Source organism: Anneissia japonica, unplaced genomic scaffold (genome assembly GCF_011630105.1).
Source record: "Anneissia japonica isolate Jap-2015-1 unplaced genomic scaffold, ASM1163010v1 scaffold5280_len750649_cov202, whole genome shotgun sequence".
Taxonomy (NCBI): domain Eukaryota; kingdom Metazoa; phylum Echinodermata; class Crinoidea; order Comatulida; family Comatulidae; genus Anneissia; species Anneissia japonica.
Genome location: NW_022703058.1, coordinates 301,909 through 319,205, shown reverse-complemented (window position 1 = coordinate 319,205; position 17,297 = coordinate 301,909). Strand labels below are relative to the sequence as shown.

Sequence of the window (17,297 nt, the reverse complement as noted above, 5' to 3'; positions counted from 1 at the left end):
ACAACCCATGTTATGGCAGGGGTTCCATTTGTCCCAGAAGTCATAGGAGTCTCTGGAAATTGGTAGGGCGTCCCGCACTCCAGCGAGCAAGCAAGAATCTCCCGGAAAGTAACTCATCTCCTGCAAATTCACGATATTTTCATGTTTTTACCAATTGTCTCCTATATGTCAGTGCCAATGGGTATAACCATCGACAGCAGAATATTGTTAGGTTTTAAGAAAGCTCATTTAAACAAATCTCCTGGATGTGGATTCTTCCAACTTGGGACGCTGGTTATGGTGGCTATGAACACATAACGGATTACAAGATATGTTAACTGCAGACATCTGTTAATTAACAAGGAAAATCTTTTCTTGTTTTAATTTATATTGAAAGCTAATAGCATACTGTATTTAAATACAGAAAATAAGCACCTTTATTTTTCAAGAATATGTAATGAATGTATAGTACAGTTTGTTACTTGCTCTCCATTCTAGTTACATAATTTAGTATTGACTGTAATGATGTTTATAATCTTTTATAATCAACAAAACACAGTTTGCATTGAAATAGTTATATTTTAATAGCCACTGTATAAATTTATAATAGATTATTAAGCCAAAAATTTATCTTTTGATGCTATCCATAAGCTTTCACTCTGTTATTCGATGTTCACACAAGACTGTTGTTAAGGTACTGCACAAACATATTTGGTATCACATCTGTGTTCTCTACTGGATGCTGCTTGGTATACGATACAAACTGTTGCCGCCATCTTCTTAGTTCTGATGCCGTAACATGTCTCACCAATTTAATGTAAACAAATTTGTTAAGGTTAACACACGATATACAACTTACCACATTGATTGAATCAGTTTTCGGCAAGAGTGTCAGCTTGAGCTGAAAATAAGTTTGAGTTCATCTCTTTAAACAAGAAGCCCTTATTAATTAAAAGGCTAGAAAAAAATATAGAAAATCAATAGGCTCTTGACATACCATAGATTGAAGTTCTTTGGTGTGAAACACATCAAGGAAAAACCATGAATGTCTCAACAACTTCAGGTGGGAAATTAGGCAGTAGACTGGCAGAAAATGTAGAGTACTGTGTTACATAAACAAAGACATACACATGGGCTGTAATTCACTCAGGACCAACTGCCTAAACCTCTCATCCAAAAGATGATGTGCTATTGAAACTTGCATTTCATCCCTTCAGCTGGAACACAAGAAGAGCAGCAGATGGAATGCAACCAGGGATTATTAAAGATTCAAGAACTTTCAGGGGTAGATCCAGAGATGTCCAAAAGGGAGGGGCCAAAAGGGGGGGCCTTAAGTTAGGCTGATCGACACAACACTCTCCTAGGGGGTCCTATTTTTGTGTTCTAGACGCCTGAAAATAACATTTGAGGCGTTCTGGGCTTATATTTTTTTTCCTTTTCTTTCTTTTTTTTTTTAACCTCCCAAAAGGGGGGCTGGGGCCGGGCCAGCCTCTCCCTAAATCCGCCCCTGACTTTAATTGGCCTATAAGCTCCATTGTTCATGCACACAGGGTAGGTATTACCAGCTTAGCCAACTGAGTTTAACTTGATAAGCTGCTCGAATAAAATGTTTTCATGAAGGTTGTACTCAAAAATCTAAAAAAAGAGAAAAAAAAACATACTGTAGTTGCCTGCGAAATTAAGCATCCCTGGCTGAGTAAAAATTTCAAACTGAGAAAGCATCCCTAGCTGAAAACCTATACTGTAATTGATCACCTGTTACCTGACTTATAAAGGATATCTTTTCTGTTGCTTTTGGTAAGCTGACTTCGTCACCGGGTAGACTCATTTTTTGAGCATTCAAGACAGCCTTAAAAACAAAATGTCAATTGTGAATATGTTTTGCATATAGTGTATACATTGTTAGAACTACCACATTCTGAAAATTATTAAATCTATTTGCTTATACTGAATGAGCCATCAAAACATACACTGGACACATTCGAAATTATAGAGACATGAATGAATTGGTTGGATGTACAGAAAAAAGGCATGTGACATACCATTACGATATCTTGAGTTATTTTGTCCAATTCATGCAAGAAGCTGGTTGATGAGAGAGGTTGCTGTAAAGAAATCGTGCACACATTTTTAAAGATACTGCACTAAATCGAAAAATTTAAATTTCAATCAGTCTGTTCATGAATACATTCTGTGAAAAGCTCAGCAGTGTGCGCTGTAGTTGCATGCGATCAGGAAGATTTAACAGAGGCGTGCTGTTCGCATTGAACTTTTATGCTCAGGGAAAATCAGCTGGTTATTCTCCCTGGTTAGCGTTAACTTGGGTAGTTTTAAGTCGTATAATATTACACTACATGTAATCTGGAGACACCTCTAAGACATGAAAATAAATAGTTTTTCAAGAGGAACATTGCCCCATCTGGTTTTAAAACCCAAAAACTTTGATACATTTATAGAAAGTAAAACTATGGAAAAAAAATATGCAGAAGTGTCCTCCCAAATTGTTTACTTCATCATCTCAAAACCCAGGTCCGCCATGTTTATTATACAGCCATTCTGATAGATTGTGTAAGCTTAGATTGTAACTTACAGATACAGTGGACATATTGGGAGGAGGTGCTTTCCGTAAATACACAGCATCATAAATTTGTTGGCATGGCAACTCATCGTCTGGAAGTACAGTAAACAATGGTGAGTCCCATCGATTTCTAGAATCTGGTGCTTCAAATCTCATCACCAAACCATCAAAGCTAAATTCAAAACAAGTAAGCGTTGTACAGTAGTTAGACACAAATTAGATATTTTGTCCAGACTATTTATTTGGAAAAAAAAAACTGTTGTATGCCCATACAGTATATAGTAATGATATGCCTATATATGGTCATGATGTGATGTAACCATTTAGGCATTTATACCGATTAACAGCCAAAAGGTCTATGCAACAAAAATAGGAATGTTATTTAAGCATCTGTTTTAGCATGGAAAAATTAGGGGTTTTTTTTCATTCTAAATTCAAAATGAAATATTAATAACTTATTTAAACATACAGATATGATTACATATAATTTTTGTTCAAACCTCACATTTCATTTGTGTATCGCTCTTGTTCTGATCTTGATGCATTCCACTGCTTAGCAGTTTCAGGACTGACTGCACAGTGAATCTGCAAAAATAAGCTAATCAAGTTATTTGCACATATACTGTACAATTGTTCAATTCAAGTTACATTGGCTACCACAAGGGATGTGGGTACTGGGAAAATTTGCTACTATGGCCAGCCAAGACCTCATTGAACTACTTGGCCAGTTATGGGGAGCCCAAACTGTTTAATATGGATTTCTTATATAAAGCCAAACTTACCTAGAAGTTGGTCCCAAGAGGCAGCTTTTATCCCCCCCACCCCCTCCACACCCCACAGTTTGCAACAATAATGATTTGAAAATCTGTGAGTAGGATGATCAGGTGTCCTGATTCCATCGTGACCAGATAACAAAACAAGGATAAATCTACATTTACACTAGACACGGTAACGACACGACAGCAACATATCGCATCGTTTATATCTTTAACACTGAGCACATTTTTATTGTGTCTAGTGTAAATGTAACTTGAAACAAAAATATTTATCAAATTTTGATACAAAGTACTGTACAGTACATGGGAATCTTGGAAAATAGACCCCCCTCCCCCACATATTGTTACTGTTATGGCTCTATTTGAAATTTTTTTAAAATATAGACAACTTACAATACAGTGAGGTGTTTGAGCTGACTTGGCTACACAAAATAATTCATATCGAAAACCTGAAATATCAATGAGAGGGAGATAATTTATAGTATTTAGCTCTGGTGTGCCAAGATACAGTACTCTGATTAATAAACCCAGTGTGTACAGGATTTTATAGAACATTGTACTTTGCTGCAGTGACATATCTTAGTGGAGATTGTGTGAGGGAACCTCCTCTCAGAAGAAAATCATTTTCCCAACCCCAATGTCACAGTAAAGTGTACTGAAAAATGTGAATGGAACTGAATCCTTATTTCAATGAAAACTTAATAATTAATGCTCATTTTTAGAATTTTAACCCATTTAGTGGAACTAATTTGTTGTGAGATGGGGGGTGGGGGGTGGTGTAAGGTTGCACCTTCTAGCATATGCGGCATACATGTACATTAGTTAATTAAGAAACATATACCTCATTCCCCAAATCTTATAAAAAAAATAAATAAATAAATAAAATTGACCGAATGCATAAAAACCAAGATGAATTTAAACAGAAGCAAGTACTAGGAAATTGTTACAAAAGCCAACATGAAGCAGGCTGTATAGTCTTTCTTAGCAACAACACAGATCCAGGGTAGGGGGCAGGGGCCTCTGTCATGGGAGCTGCTCTCACTCCCTGTTGGGGAGAAAAACCACACTTCGTTGGGGAGAAAATAAAAATGTATTTTCTACTTATTATTTGACTCAAAATCTATTAAATAAGCCTTTGAAGGCCTTAAATTGTCATATTTTCCTGGACTACTTTTGAGAAATTTTGAGTGATGCCGAACCACGCCTACTTTGTCCTTGTGAGGTCATCATCCCCCTCATCCTTTTTTGTATTACTGCACATGCACAGGTCCATGGAAGTAATAAATTATTTTTTTCTTTCATACCAACTAACAGAGATAAAAACCTCCAATCAAATAAATAGATTTAAAAAAATATATATATATAGAAGTAAAAAAAAATAAAAATAGATAAACATAAACAAATAAAATTATAAATATCAGATATTATTCTCCTGAAGATGATTGAAGCATCTTTATCGAAACGTCAAGACTTTCTCAACTACAACAGTTCTTTTCAGAACTACTTACGTGGTGTACCCGCAAGCTTCAACATATATAAAATTATATCATTATATTAGAAAATAAAACTCAAAAAACATTTAGTACTTTAAAGACTAGTTTGTGTGACAGTACACTAGCTTTCGTGCACACAGTGTGGATAGAAAAAGTAAGCTACTTTATTCAAGCATTAAAATGAGACAAAGGGGCTAAGGCATATGAAATAAACAGTGTAAAATAAAAAATATAAATAACAAGATAGGTCAGAGGTCAGAAATGTAGTAACAATGTTAGTGAATCAGACTATAATTAAAATGGTCAACAATTATAGAATTAAAAATAATTATAAAATAATAAAAATTTAAAAAATCACCAAATGAATTCTTGCAAAAAAAATTTGTAAGAAAAGCAAAAATAAATTCTGGGCACTGACTGACTGAGAAAAAAAAAGTGCGCCCAATGTGGGGCTCGAACCCACGACCCTGAGATTAAGAGTCTCATGCTCTACCGACTGAGCTAACCGGGCTGATGGAAACACTCGAGACCTGCAAGTTATAAGTAGAAATTACCGCATTCGTAAGCGCAGCAATCTTTTAGGTGTGGCCAGGTAGGCTAGGCCTAGGCTGAAAAATTGGTAGCGTGTAATATTTTGTACAGTATTGGCTGTTAAACCCTTCACTCTGCTCCATGCAACTGTGTCCATTACAAAATTTTGTTTTGTCCAGTCGCATAATGGAACAACTCGAAGCCAAAATGTGTTCCCTCCTGGGCAGTGAGTGGAGCTCCAGCAGTGCATTGGATGGAGGAGCCTAGGCCTCTCTAGGCCTAGCCTACAATTCAATTCCCAATATCCATTATATTTTGTAAATACCATAATTGATATTTTTTTAATCTACGGACTTGCAAATAACTTTAAAAATTATAAAATAATAATGATGTAGGCTCTGAAAATCATCGGATCGTTTCGCAATCCGCCTGACCCGGCCCTCTGAATGAAGAATCCTGATGATGATTCATGAAAGGTCGTTTGTATATGGAGCGCCATTAGGCTCATTCTTGTAATAAACATTTCCATGGATTTCACCAAAGATATAATGTAACTGTGGTCTTTGATTTTACGTTGTTTTACAACCTTGGAGAAAACATACAGTATCGTGTTAGTTCTATCCATGGTATACAGTGTTTTTGTTTTTTATCTATGTACTAGAATATTTAAGCAACGATGACAAAACCTCAACAAAGAGAATTTTAAATTATTAATTATTTTTATAATACCTTTTATGTAGTTCAAAGAATCAACAATTACAACATCCTCTTTTGAGATGACTCTGAAACAGAAAAAAATATTTTAACTTTAAAAATATGACAAATCAGATAGCTTTCTTATTGAAAATTTTCAATATTGAAATCTTGTCAGAGAGAGCTACAGTGCCATACAGGTGTGTAGCCTGCCTTATCATGTTTGTTGTGTGCAGTATGATATTCATAAAAATGTTTAACTCACCTTTGAACCCCAGACTTAAGAGACCCACGTACATCTTTTTCATTTTTTGAATCTATCAATATGAAAATACAAGTTATATATTTTTTATGGAGCACCATAGGAACAGTGGCAGCGCCAGCGGGGTAGGCCCCACACTCACTCCACCCCCGACCAGATCTCGTGGGGCAGTTGGACCAAATGCGAAAAAAAAAACTTACACCAAGCCAACACATCTGTCAAAGACAGTCTGGGGGTTTTGGGCCATCCAGAGTTCCCTATTTTTTTTTTTTTTAATCTCATTTGGGAGGGGGAACAGCTTAGCACCCCACTCCCCAGCAAATGTATTTAATCAGTCGCCACTGCTTAAGAACCAAAGTTTCTGACTCACCAATTGTACAAACAAGCTATATAAAGCATTTTTTTTTCAAAAATGTTTATTTTCAAAAAGTAAAACATCAAACCAGATACTGTACAACTCCCTGATCAAATAACATATTGTACATCCATTATGTCGTCAGATATTTCAAATTGCCCTTCTAGCGTTCCATAAGGACAGGAGTGACTCACCATTATACACTTGATTTCTGTCTATTCCATGATCTCCGACAATAATTACTTGCTTGCTGTGCTTTTCTTCAAAGTAGCATTTGGCATCCTTGGATCGTTTACTTTTACCACTACTAGGAAATCCACATATAATTATTAACGGCATTTAATTACCTAGAATCTACAGAATATTCAGGCCAACGATATGGGCCTAGGCATAGGCGTATTTTACTGTTAATCACAGGGGTTGGGGCATATCGGGAGAAGTACCGCCAGGTTTGCATGTAAGAGACAGTATGGTGCGCCAATGGTGCCGTTATTATTAGGTTAAAATAAATAAAATAGGGTGCAATTGAAAATAAATGTGAGGGCAACCGAAAATCTATGACCTGGCTTGCCAGGCAATGAAATATTTCAAAATTCTGCGAGCCCTAAGTAGATAGATATAACTTAATGGATAGATGAAGTTATAATATTTATTAAAACATATTTTCACAAATCAAATCAAATGACGTCATAAGAAAACGATAAAGTCGTTTTTACTTGTACGATTTTGTCGTTTTACGATGATTAGGCTATGACGTCATTTGGTTGGTTTGTGAAAGTTTTTTTTTTTCCGTACACGATAAATCGTTATCGAATCGTGCTAGTGTGAAAACATTTTTTTTTAAATTATTTTGTATATGAAAAATAATTGCTTTCTTTTCTGCTTTGATTGATCCGGACTCGATGATGGCCATAAATAATGAGCTCTGCTCAGCTTATAAGTCAGTTGAATACATATGAATTTGGAACATTCAATGGACCTTTTCAGAGTGTCAGTTTGTTGCTGCACGCCGCTATCCATTTTTATGAATTTAGGAAATCAATTCAGGCTTTGTGCACCCTGATCATCTTACACATTACTAAATATTTTGAGTTTTGCTTATGATTTTTGTGTGGGACGGTTTGGTTAATCGTGCATCCTTCTGATGACAATGCATTTCCACTTTTGCAACTCCCAGGCAAATAAATGGTTTCCATGCCGAAAATAAATACCTGTACAAAATAAATATAACTGTAGTCTACTACAGTAAACTAATGGTCTCAAAAAGTATAAAACTGCAAGAGGTCCGACTGCCGGGGATTTTTTGGAACGCAATCTTTTACATACCTCCATATTTTAATATTGGTATTTAGCGATCTCATAATGTGCAAGGTCTGTGTTTTGTAGTGTCACCTAGTGGGTATTGCTAATTTTATCCCAGTTATATTTTTAGAGATAACATTACATAGTAGCATTAAAATGTTAAGCATTGCTTTTTAATAAATAACTACTGTATGTCTGTCTCTTATACACATCTTTTTGTTTCACAATAAACATTTACGTTCTAAATCCTGTATTGGAAAAAGTAGTCTTCTTATCCTATTTTTAAAATTGTGTAAGAAGTATTTAAATATACATGAACATGCATTGAAATGACATGTACATGCTTTTAAAATCGTATAAATGCTCTGGCTTCGGGGGCTTCGGCCCCCACAGGGGCTTAGCGCCCCCCCCTTACCCCACCCGGGGCCCTTTGGCGGACCCCTGGACTCCACGCCCAGAACCCCCCCTTGAAGCATGCTGGCTACGGGCCTGTAATGTGCGTTCATATCGAACGCGTGCTGCGTGTCTAGAATGTATGCTGGAATTCGAAACGCAGCACGTTCTAAATGAAGGTTATGAAGGACACGCCCCTTCGTGGGAGTACTTTTTTAACGTTCCATTGCATGTATACAGGGCAGTCGGACCTCTTGCAGTTTTATACTCTTTGATGGTCTCTGCTCCCAATACTAGAACAGAGGGCGTTCTTGTACTCCTCGACGCGCATACTCGATCAACCTAAGTTATTGTGTGACTGTAAGGCCTCTAGGCCTGGCCTAGTCGTAGTCAATGTTTTATATATCGTAAACTTATTGGGCGTTTTTATACAGTATTCGATTTCAGATTACAGTATGTTACTGAGTTTCACCTGCTGTACACGATTGTTGTCATTGCTTCCGGGTCAACAGGTCATCAAACTCGCGCCAAAATCAAACTGGCGCCAGATGTCTTCAAGGAGTCATCGTAGCAACATACTCTTTGATCGTAGTCGTCGGAAGAAGGTGGCGTTAGGCCTATACCAAGAAGTTCTGTTATCTCTAAAACTCGAAATGGCTCCAAATTCCCCATATAAACGACACATAACTGATGATTGTATTAAAGATGGTAACTCGGAACGAATAGTTTTGAAGTTTTGTAAATGTAGGGAAGGAGCACAAGCACCAAAGCGAGGATCGGATAAAGCAGCAGGATTTGATTTGTACAGGTAGGAAGGCCTAGCCTAGGCCTTAGGTTGGCAACAAGAAGAGGTCTATTTAATTATAGGAAGTGGATTACATGAAATAAGTAATGCATGCGCAGTCATACTTCAATAAACTTGCATTATCGGTCAGATAAATAAATGTGTCGATTGTAGCGGCAGTTGGTGCAGAAGTTGAGGCTCAGACTTTCAATCATAAGGTCGGGGTTTCGAGCCTCCACTGTGCAGATTCACTTGTATCCTTGGACAAGGCACTTCAGCTACATTGCTTCAGTCCAAGCAGCTGTATCAATAAGGACTTTTCAATTTGAGTGGACGTGGACGGCTTTCACGTCCGTGTGAGTGGAAAATCCGAGCAGTTGACTGGTACTTGTCCACTGGTTATCTGAACGTTTCGATTTAAGTGAACGTCCATGTTGACACGTCAGTGAACTTATGACCTTGTTATCTGGGGTTTCCCCGTGTTCGCAGGCGCTATTCAAATACACTGCCCATGGTATCTTTCTCAACACTCGGGTACTGTAGTCTACGCAGCTCAACATGGCAAATCTTCATCGGCTTCGCGAATCCCTTAAAATGGTATATCCATGGGGTATTCAGGGCAGGGAGTTGTAAAAACATAAATCTGCCTGTTGAGGGTGCACCTCTCCTTCTTTGTTCGATATAGGGTTTTTTTTTTTTTAAACAGATCAATGAAAAATTATTTCCTTTTTCCTGGATGCACCCGGCCTGACTGAAGGCTGGCGGCCTCGCCTAGCTTAGGCTCCCTTAGGCTAATAGGTTGATTAATTGATTACCTAATTATCCACTGAATTTGATCCACAATAATGGATAATTCTTAAACTTAACCGAAATGCTATTTACTTCCCAGTAGAAGTTAATTTTGCCAAATTAAGAAGCACAGCGGCATCGTCCTCCATCATGAATCAAAAGTTTGCAGTGATATGACGTCATACGTCTACTTGTTATCTCAGTCAGAGAGCGAACGTCAAAACGCTGCTGAACACGTTCTCAAATTTGTTTCATCGTCTTAGTCGACTTGACACATGCGCAAGTCATCAAAACTATGTCATAGGTTATCAGTCGACATAGTGGACGTGCAAATCGAAAACTCCTTAATGGGCAGCAGCAAATTACGACTAGGCTATGACTAGCTAGTAGCAGCATTGTGATGATACTGTGTGGTGGTGTTGGGCCGACGACTGCGTTTTAATTTTTTGGGACATGGGTATTAGCCAAATGAGTGTGCGCCACCCCGAGGGTGGGCACACAATCCCCACCACCGTGATTGGCATTCCTGACATGCTGATGAGAACCCTGATATCTATATTTTTTGTTCATAGTATTAATTCATATTTTTTAATCATTTCAATATGCCTGTATCTTTTTTTTTTATTACACATTTCATATTTTCTGTTTTTTAGTGCAGTAGAAATTGTTATACCAGCAAAAGGAAAGGGAAAAGTGGAAACAGGACTCCAAATTGCACTTCCTGAAAACTGCTATGGAAGGATAGCGCCACGATCTGGATTGGCCTCAAAAAATTTCATTGATGTTGGTGGTATGCATTAAATTATTTTTTTTCCTTTCTGGTAAGCCCCGTCCCTTGGATGTTGTTGCAGTGTAAAGTTCTGTTGGCACTATGACAATAACGATCAACGATAAAATGCTAAAAAGCAATTGTTCATATAGAAAATAAGAGAAGTTTTCACACTAGCACGATTCGATTCGATTTATCGTGTATACGATAAATGAATATTTTCACAAACCAATCAAATGAATTAATGAATACAATAATCATGGAAAAACGATAAAATTGTAGTAGTAAAAACGATTTTATCATTTTTTCATGATTATGACGTCATTTGATTTATGAAAATATTTTTTTATCGTATGCACAATAGACTTTTATCGAATCATGCTCGTGTGAAAGGTATGTAAACAAATGTGTGGGACAAGCACCTATTCCTGGCAGTGGCCCTGACCTAATGGGTTAGTTCTTAAGTTTGATCACCATTTCTGAAAGATCTATTCTAAAGGTTCATCCAAAGAGCAAAGTAAGGTCCAAATAAAATAGGGTGATGTCTTATAAAATAATGATAAAGAAGTGAAGCTCTGGATGGATTTTGGGTTATGTTATGTAGGGATTCCCATCCTAAGTTATGAGGAATGGAAAAGTTGCATAACATATTTCTTTGTTTTGCATTTATTGCATATCATAAAATTGCATATCATAAAATTGCATTTGAGATATTCATTGAACCATATCCTGTTCGGGAAAACAAAGCGCAAAAGGAAATGTTAAAAGAAGGCTGTTGATAGTGATTGTATGATATAAAACTTTTCTGTTTTTAGGTTTGGGCAATCTAAATTTGTATGGAAAATAAATATATAAATATTTATCAATGTTATTAGTGTTTGTAAAATAAATGTTTACATATTTATCATTTAATGTTAAATATTAATAACCAAGTTATAAATTAAAATGAAAGTAGTGAAAATTGGTGATAATTCTTAAATGGCTAAAAATATACTTGTAAGTTAAATGCAAATGATATACGAAAGGAATAATGTAGAAATGCCTTATTGTATTTTTTCAGCTGGAGTGATCGATCAAGATTACAGAGGCGAGGTTGGTGTATTACTGTTCAATTTCTCTGATGAAAATTTCAAAGGTAAGAATACAAGCCATGTAAATATCAAAACTGATGAACTAGAAATATAGTTTTGCTGGTTTTATTAAACATGATTTAACTTGGTACAGTAGCATGTATTTCAATATTTAAGTCAATTATTAAATACAGTAGTTGTGTTTTCAAAAAGAGTGATGATGAACCAGAAATTTTATCAAATCAATTAAGTTATTTCAATCATAATTTTTTTTTTCTGATGTTGAAAATTGTAATATTAATTTTGCAATGATTTGTTTTTTTCTATTGTAGTAACCCAAGGGATGCGAATTGCACAACTTATTTGTGAAAAAATATACATGCCAAAACTTACAGAATGTGAGGTGAGTAATGACATCAGTTGACACAAATGAATAACCATTACCAGCAGAGATTGACTGTGCGAGATTCTTCATTTTTGGTCAGATAATTTTTAAAGTACAGCACTGTGGATAAGTTGTTGTTGATTGATTGTACACTACCTGTGTTTTTTAAATGAGGAAAATATTGTACATTATTATAGTAACTTAAAATGAGACTCAGTGGGGCACACAATCATTGTATCAGCCAACAAATCCATTTCCTATTTGTATCTGTACGATCTCGTGCAAACACCTTCTAAGGTTGTCGTCGCACTTAGGTCAGGGGCAGGTGTGTAGCAGTTAAATTAGGAATTAGGTGGTTGGCGAAAGTTCTTGATAGTCCAATCAAAATTTAAATGTCTTTACATCTGGCGCAGCGCAGATGTCATATGGCAAACGATCCCATTCTGGAATTTTTTTCGAATATAGAGAGTGGTGATAAGTTTTTATTTGAAGCAGTGCTCAAGTTAGGAAAGCGAGTTGGTCTGTATCGTAGTTCTCCGTGACAATGACTTCAGATGTTCCTGAATATTATTTGGTGTGATATTGAGTTTCTTTGTAGGGTGTGCATGAGTGATGGGCAATGTGATGCCATCCGTTGATTGTGGAGTATAAGCTTATCTTCGTTGAAATCGATCTAATGCACACTCCTCATCCTGTTAGGGTCTCTTAGGAATATTACAAGTGGATATTTAACAGTGGCATAATTGTAGGGGGGTGAGATGCTTTTCTTGCCTCCCACTGGAAATATTTTAAGGACAAAAATATACACTGAAGTAGTTAAAAATTGCCTCATATCACCTTATTTTTAGAGCTAGTACCCCTTCTCTCAATCGTTGGGCCTCTCACCCCTCTCCCATTAGCTCCACTATTTCAAGACTACTAGATATGCCACTGCTTGTTTCATTGTTATGCAATTCCACAGCATCTATGTATGTAACACTTAAACATTTTTATGTTAATTAATGATTGTATTTTTACATGCTATCTTTTTATTTGGCTAGAAACTGGATGAGACAACGCGTGGAAGTGGCGGGTATGGATCATCTGGACTTCACTGATAAATTTGAAAATGACCAGGTGAATGAAGGGGACAACAAACAGACAAATGAAACCAGACAATAAACTGATATGAAATAAGAGACAATAAGAGGAATTAATAATTACTATGGATTAATCAAAATGTATTGTACAATATTTTGCTGTGTTAAAATTGTCACTACATTTTGTTCAGAGACTGGCATTTCTAACCTACCACATTTTTTCTGACAGCCTATTAGGCCTCTATGCAAAATTAACTTTTAAATGTTAAATTTGATGGGATTAATGTCCACTTTATGCACAATATACTGTATTGCATACCACAAGTATACTTTTTACTGTACCATGGATATGTATACTCCCCATAGAACTAAGGAGGTTGCATATTGTGCAAGTCTCGCCCCAGTGTCACATGGATTTAAGCCCCCATTTCTAATGTGAATTTGCCCCCCTCAGAGCCAAATTGATTAAAGACAATATCCCTAGTAGCTGATTTGAATGCTAATAAATAATTCATTTTCAGGCTGAAAATTTATGAACCTAGAACCTTGTATTGTAAAAGTTGCAATATTGTTATATACAAAACTTTATACAGTATTAATGTCGTCAACATTGCACAACTCTGCATTCTTTAAGCTATTGTTAGTCCTGTTAAAACTAGTCATTTGTACATAAAATTAAACTTCTTTGAAGTACTGTATCAGCTGTTCTATCATTTATTTCGAACTCTGCCATAATCAACCATAAAAAAATACAGTATAGTTACATGGGCACAGAGCAACACATGTCCCCCTTCACTTATTTTTTAAGGGGGTTGGTCCCCTTCACTGCAATGTAATTTCATGAGTAAAGATGCCTGGAAATTGTAAAAATTATGGATTTAAGTGCAAAATTTGATCAAAAATGGCAAATTTTGTTTTAGCTTCGTAGCCCCAGCCAAGTGTGTAATTTGGGTCACAACATTACAATAGTGTCATCATACACATCATTTGATACATAATTTTAATAGTTTTCGTATGATACCAAATACACTATTCAAATTTAATCTTTTAGTAAAATACTAGCTTCAAAATGCCATTTTGGGGTAAAAATGTGTAGTAAAATTTGCAATTTTAGCAGGAGATAAGCTTTGACATACTATAACTTTATATAATATAAAGGTGTCTTGCTTTGTATGTAGTCGGTTTTTTCAAAAAGTAGCAGATGAAAAGGATGATAGGTTGATAAGAGATCAGTGAAGTGATGACGAATTTCACTACAGTATATCAGTGTCATTTTCGGCCATCTGAGGTACTATTTCCCCAACCATTGTGCGGCTGAGGTGGGTGTGGACTCTCGTCTTTGAAGTAGGTAAACATCAAGACCATGTTTTTAAGGGGTTTTTTGTCTATGGTATATTACACACATCAATTAGATCTCTATGGTTCCCGAAAATCGCTGATAAAAGATCATAAGAAATATTTTCGTTATTTTCGTTCGTTTTGACTATTAAATGGTGATGTGATAAATTTTGCTATATACGATTGTCATTTCCGGCCACCTAGCGGTAATGTTTCATCAAATTTTCGCACCTCAGACCCTATCATGGTGGGGCTGAGGTAGGTGTGGACTCACAAAATTCGGTTCTCAACCCCTCAATAGAACGACTCAGCTTCAACGGGTCCCAGAAAGTACAATACTGTACTTCAATTCCATTGGGGTCCAAACTAACCTCCAAATTGCACAAAAAAAAACAAAAAAAAAACGTATACCAAATATAGGTAAAGGAAGGAAACGAGACATCAAGTGGCGTGACGCCTGCGCTCTCGTGCGGCGGTCCGTGTTGTATTCTTAATAAAACAGGATACACTGCAGGGTTCGGTTACTGTAGTTTATTTCTACTCAACATGGCTGTCTACACCGAGACGATAACAACCACACACATCTCTTGACAGACGCCCTCTCTGTAACAATATCCCAATAACAGTGGTACTAATCTACTACAGTCCGCAGGGCCCCTCGGATCTCTTGGGGCCCCCGAAGAGGCTCCCTATCCATAGTGCCCATCTAGCACCATCCCCAAAAGGGCTTTGTTGAGACATAACAGAATAATGTCTCTGACATCGACTGCAGATATAAAAAATTTAAATTTTAAATTCGGTGAGGCCCTTACTTTGTACAAAAAAAATTAAAAATGGAGATTAAAAAAAAATGATATTCCAATTTTAAGTCTTAGTGCCATTTCCGACCGTCTGAATTGCCATAATCATAAATTGTCTTCCCTCAGCCCCAACTATGGTGGGACTGAGGCGGTATAGAATAGGAAATCTAGACCTCCATATGTGAAAGTTCCTCCCTCCCTCTCTCTCTCTCTATTACAAATTCCTGCATCCGCCACTATATATAATTTATTTCGTCGTTATAAACATTTAGAATACACTGATAAGCATGATTAAAAACGAGCATATCTAAAATCCCACAATGGAATAGCCGACCGGGACCCAAAAAAGGGCCCAGTCAGAAAGTCACATGTCCCCCGGTTCCTTCGTTAGGTCACTGCAGACATCGTGAAACTCCATAGCAATAATGCACCAGCGAATATCAGTGTATGATAATACTGTATCTTATAACTTCAGTTATGATGAATAAAAGATGCTATAGTACAATATAAGACTGACAACAAATAATATTATAGATGTTTCTTATCCCATTTTGTAGTCTCCTGATGAAGTCCATTGTGTGGACGAAAGCTTAGCTATATTCGATACAATTTATATATGTTAGTTCTCTTGATACGACATGTAGTTGCTAGTGCCTCGATTTAGCTCAGCCTCAAGTAAAACAGGCATAGGCCTATACGTCCGATTACGGTACCATGTAAGTAAGTGCACCATATCACCGTATTAAATACTGTGTATGCATAGTAGTCTAGGCACAACATGAAGAAATTAATACAAAACTTAATTTGTGCAAACTTACAATTTAATTTATGTACCCGATTTTATAATCATGCCATTGAACATAGTTGTCAGGACAACACTATATTAAATTCAATTAATTGAATAAATTATTTTGATCTATCTTTATATAATTATTTATTCATTTTTTAAAGTTAATCTTTGAGGCATTTTATTATTAATTGTGTAAGATTTTGGTTTCTTTTATCAATAATTGTGAATTTATGTAGCGTGTTATGTAAAGACCAATGCGCTTTTACAGCCATGCAGTGCAATAAATTTAGGATAATGCGGTAAATTATTCAACTATTTACCTAAAATGGCCACTATATAAATTGATTAACTTATTGATTTAGTTTAGGCCTAGTTAATGGAGTAATGATTCATTTGAAAAATAGAGTAATTCTAAGTCTCTTTCATCTAATTTATTATTTTTTAAAATAGGCCTATTTCCTTTCTTGTCTATTACATCCTTTTTCTTTTCCATTTTCAATTTCTTTTCTTCCCCTTTCCTTTCTTTTCTTTCATTACTATTCTTTCTTTTCCTTTACTTTCGTATATTTTCTTTTCCGTTTCATTATTTTATCTTTATATTTCTTGAATTTCTTTCTTTCTTTTCCTTTTTGCAGGATGTAGTAAACGTAAACTTTCCTTAAGTTCTTTCCCTTGCCTTTGTTTCCATTGTTCTTCATAGAAAATAACTGTCGGAGAGGTACGGGATTATTGTAGGGCATTCCTAATCACATGAAAAAATCATAATATTATTATTGTTAATTATTGTTTAACCAAAATTTAATAAGTGATAATTATAATCCCTATTATTATTAATCAATATATTTTGTTTCTCTACTTGAAGCTTGATTGATGATGTCAATCGGCGGAATTCGATTTTTCACTTGTTTTGTTTCGCATTCGCATAACATTTCCTTTTAAATGGCACCGGAAGGCCTCCATCAATAGTCCTCTCTGCTCTTCTTTATTTTCCGCATCAATTCCCAAACGGTAAATGGATATAATTCATTATTATTGTGTTATATTAACAGGACTTGGTGTTCAAGTTCACCGGAGAACAGCTTAATAATAGAAGACGCCATTTTGCATGTATCCCAGTATTCGAAAGCGTCA

General features: G+C 36.0%; 2 protein-coding genes and 1 non-coding gene across 3 annotated transcripts; 1 reads left to right on the top strand and 2 right to left on the bottom strand.

Annotated features, from left to right (window-relative positions):
* Positions 1-637: 637 nt before the first annotated feature.
* Positions 638-7,123, bottom strand: LOC117104255 (protein KTI12 homolog). Its single transcript, XM_033244976.1, has 9 exons — positions 6,862-7,123; positions 6,316-6,367; positions 6,087-6,139; positions 3,727-3,782; positions 3,063-3,142; positions 2,570-2,729; positions 2,022-2,084; positions 1,760-1,828; positions 638-796 (listed from the first exon to the last, which is right to left on the bottom strand). Exons 1-9 carry the CDS (start codon positions 7,004-7,006, stop codon positions 653-655), a joined length of 822 nt encoding a protein of 273 aa, XP_033100867.1. The 5' UTR covers positions 7,007-7,123; the 3' UTR covers positions 638-652.
* On the bottom strand, positions 5,265-5,337 carry Trnak-cuu. The gene has a single exon. It is a non-coding gene; the product is annotated as a tRNA-Lys (tRNA).
* A 1,565-nt stretch (positions 7,124-8,688) lies between the features above and the next one.
* LOC117104256 (deoxyuridine 5'-triphosphate nucleotidohydrolase-like) lies at positions 8,689-13,936 on the top strand. Its single transcript, XM_033244977.1, has 5 exons — positions 8,689-9,170; positions 10,589-10,725; positions 11,765-11,839; positions 12,107-12,177; positions 13,200-13,936. Exons 1-5 carry the CDS (start codon positions 8,818-8,820, stop codon positions 13,254-13,256), a joined length of 693 nt encoding a protein of 230 aa, XP_033100868.1. The 5' UTR covers positions 8,689-8,817; the 3' UTR covers positions 13,257-13,936.
* Positions 13,937-17,297: the final 3,361 nt, after the last annotated feature.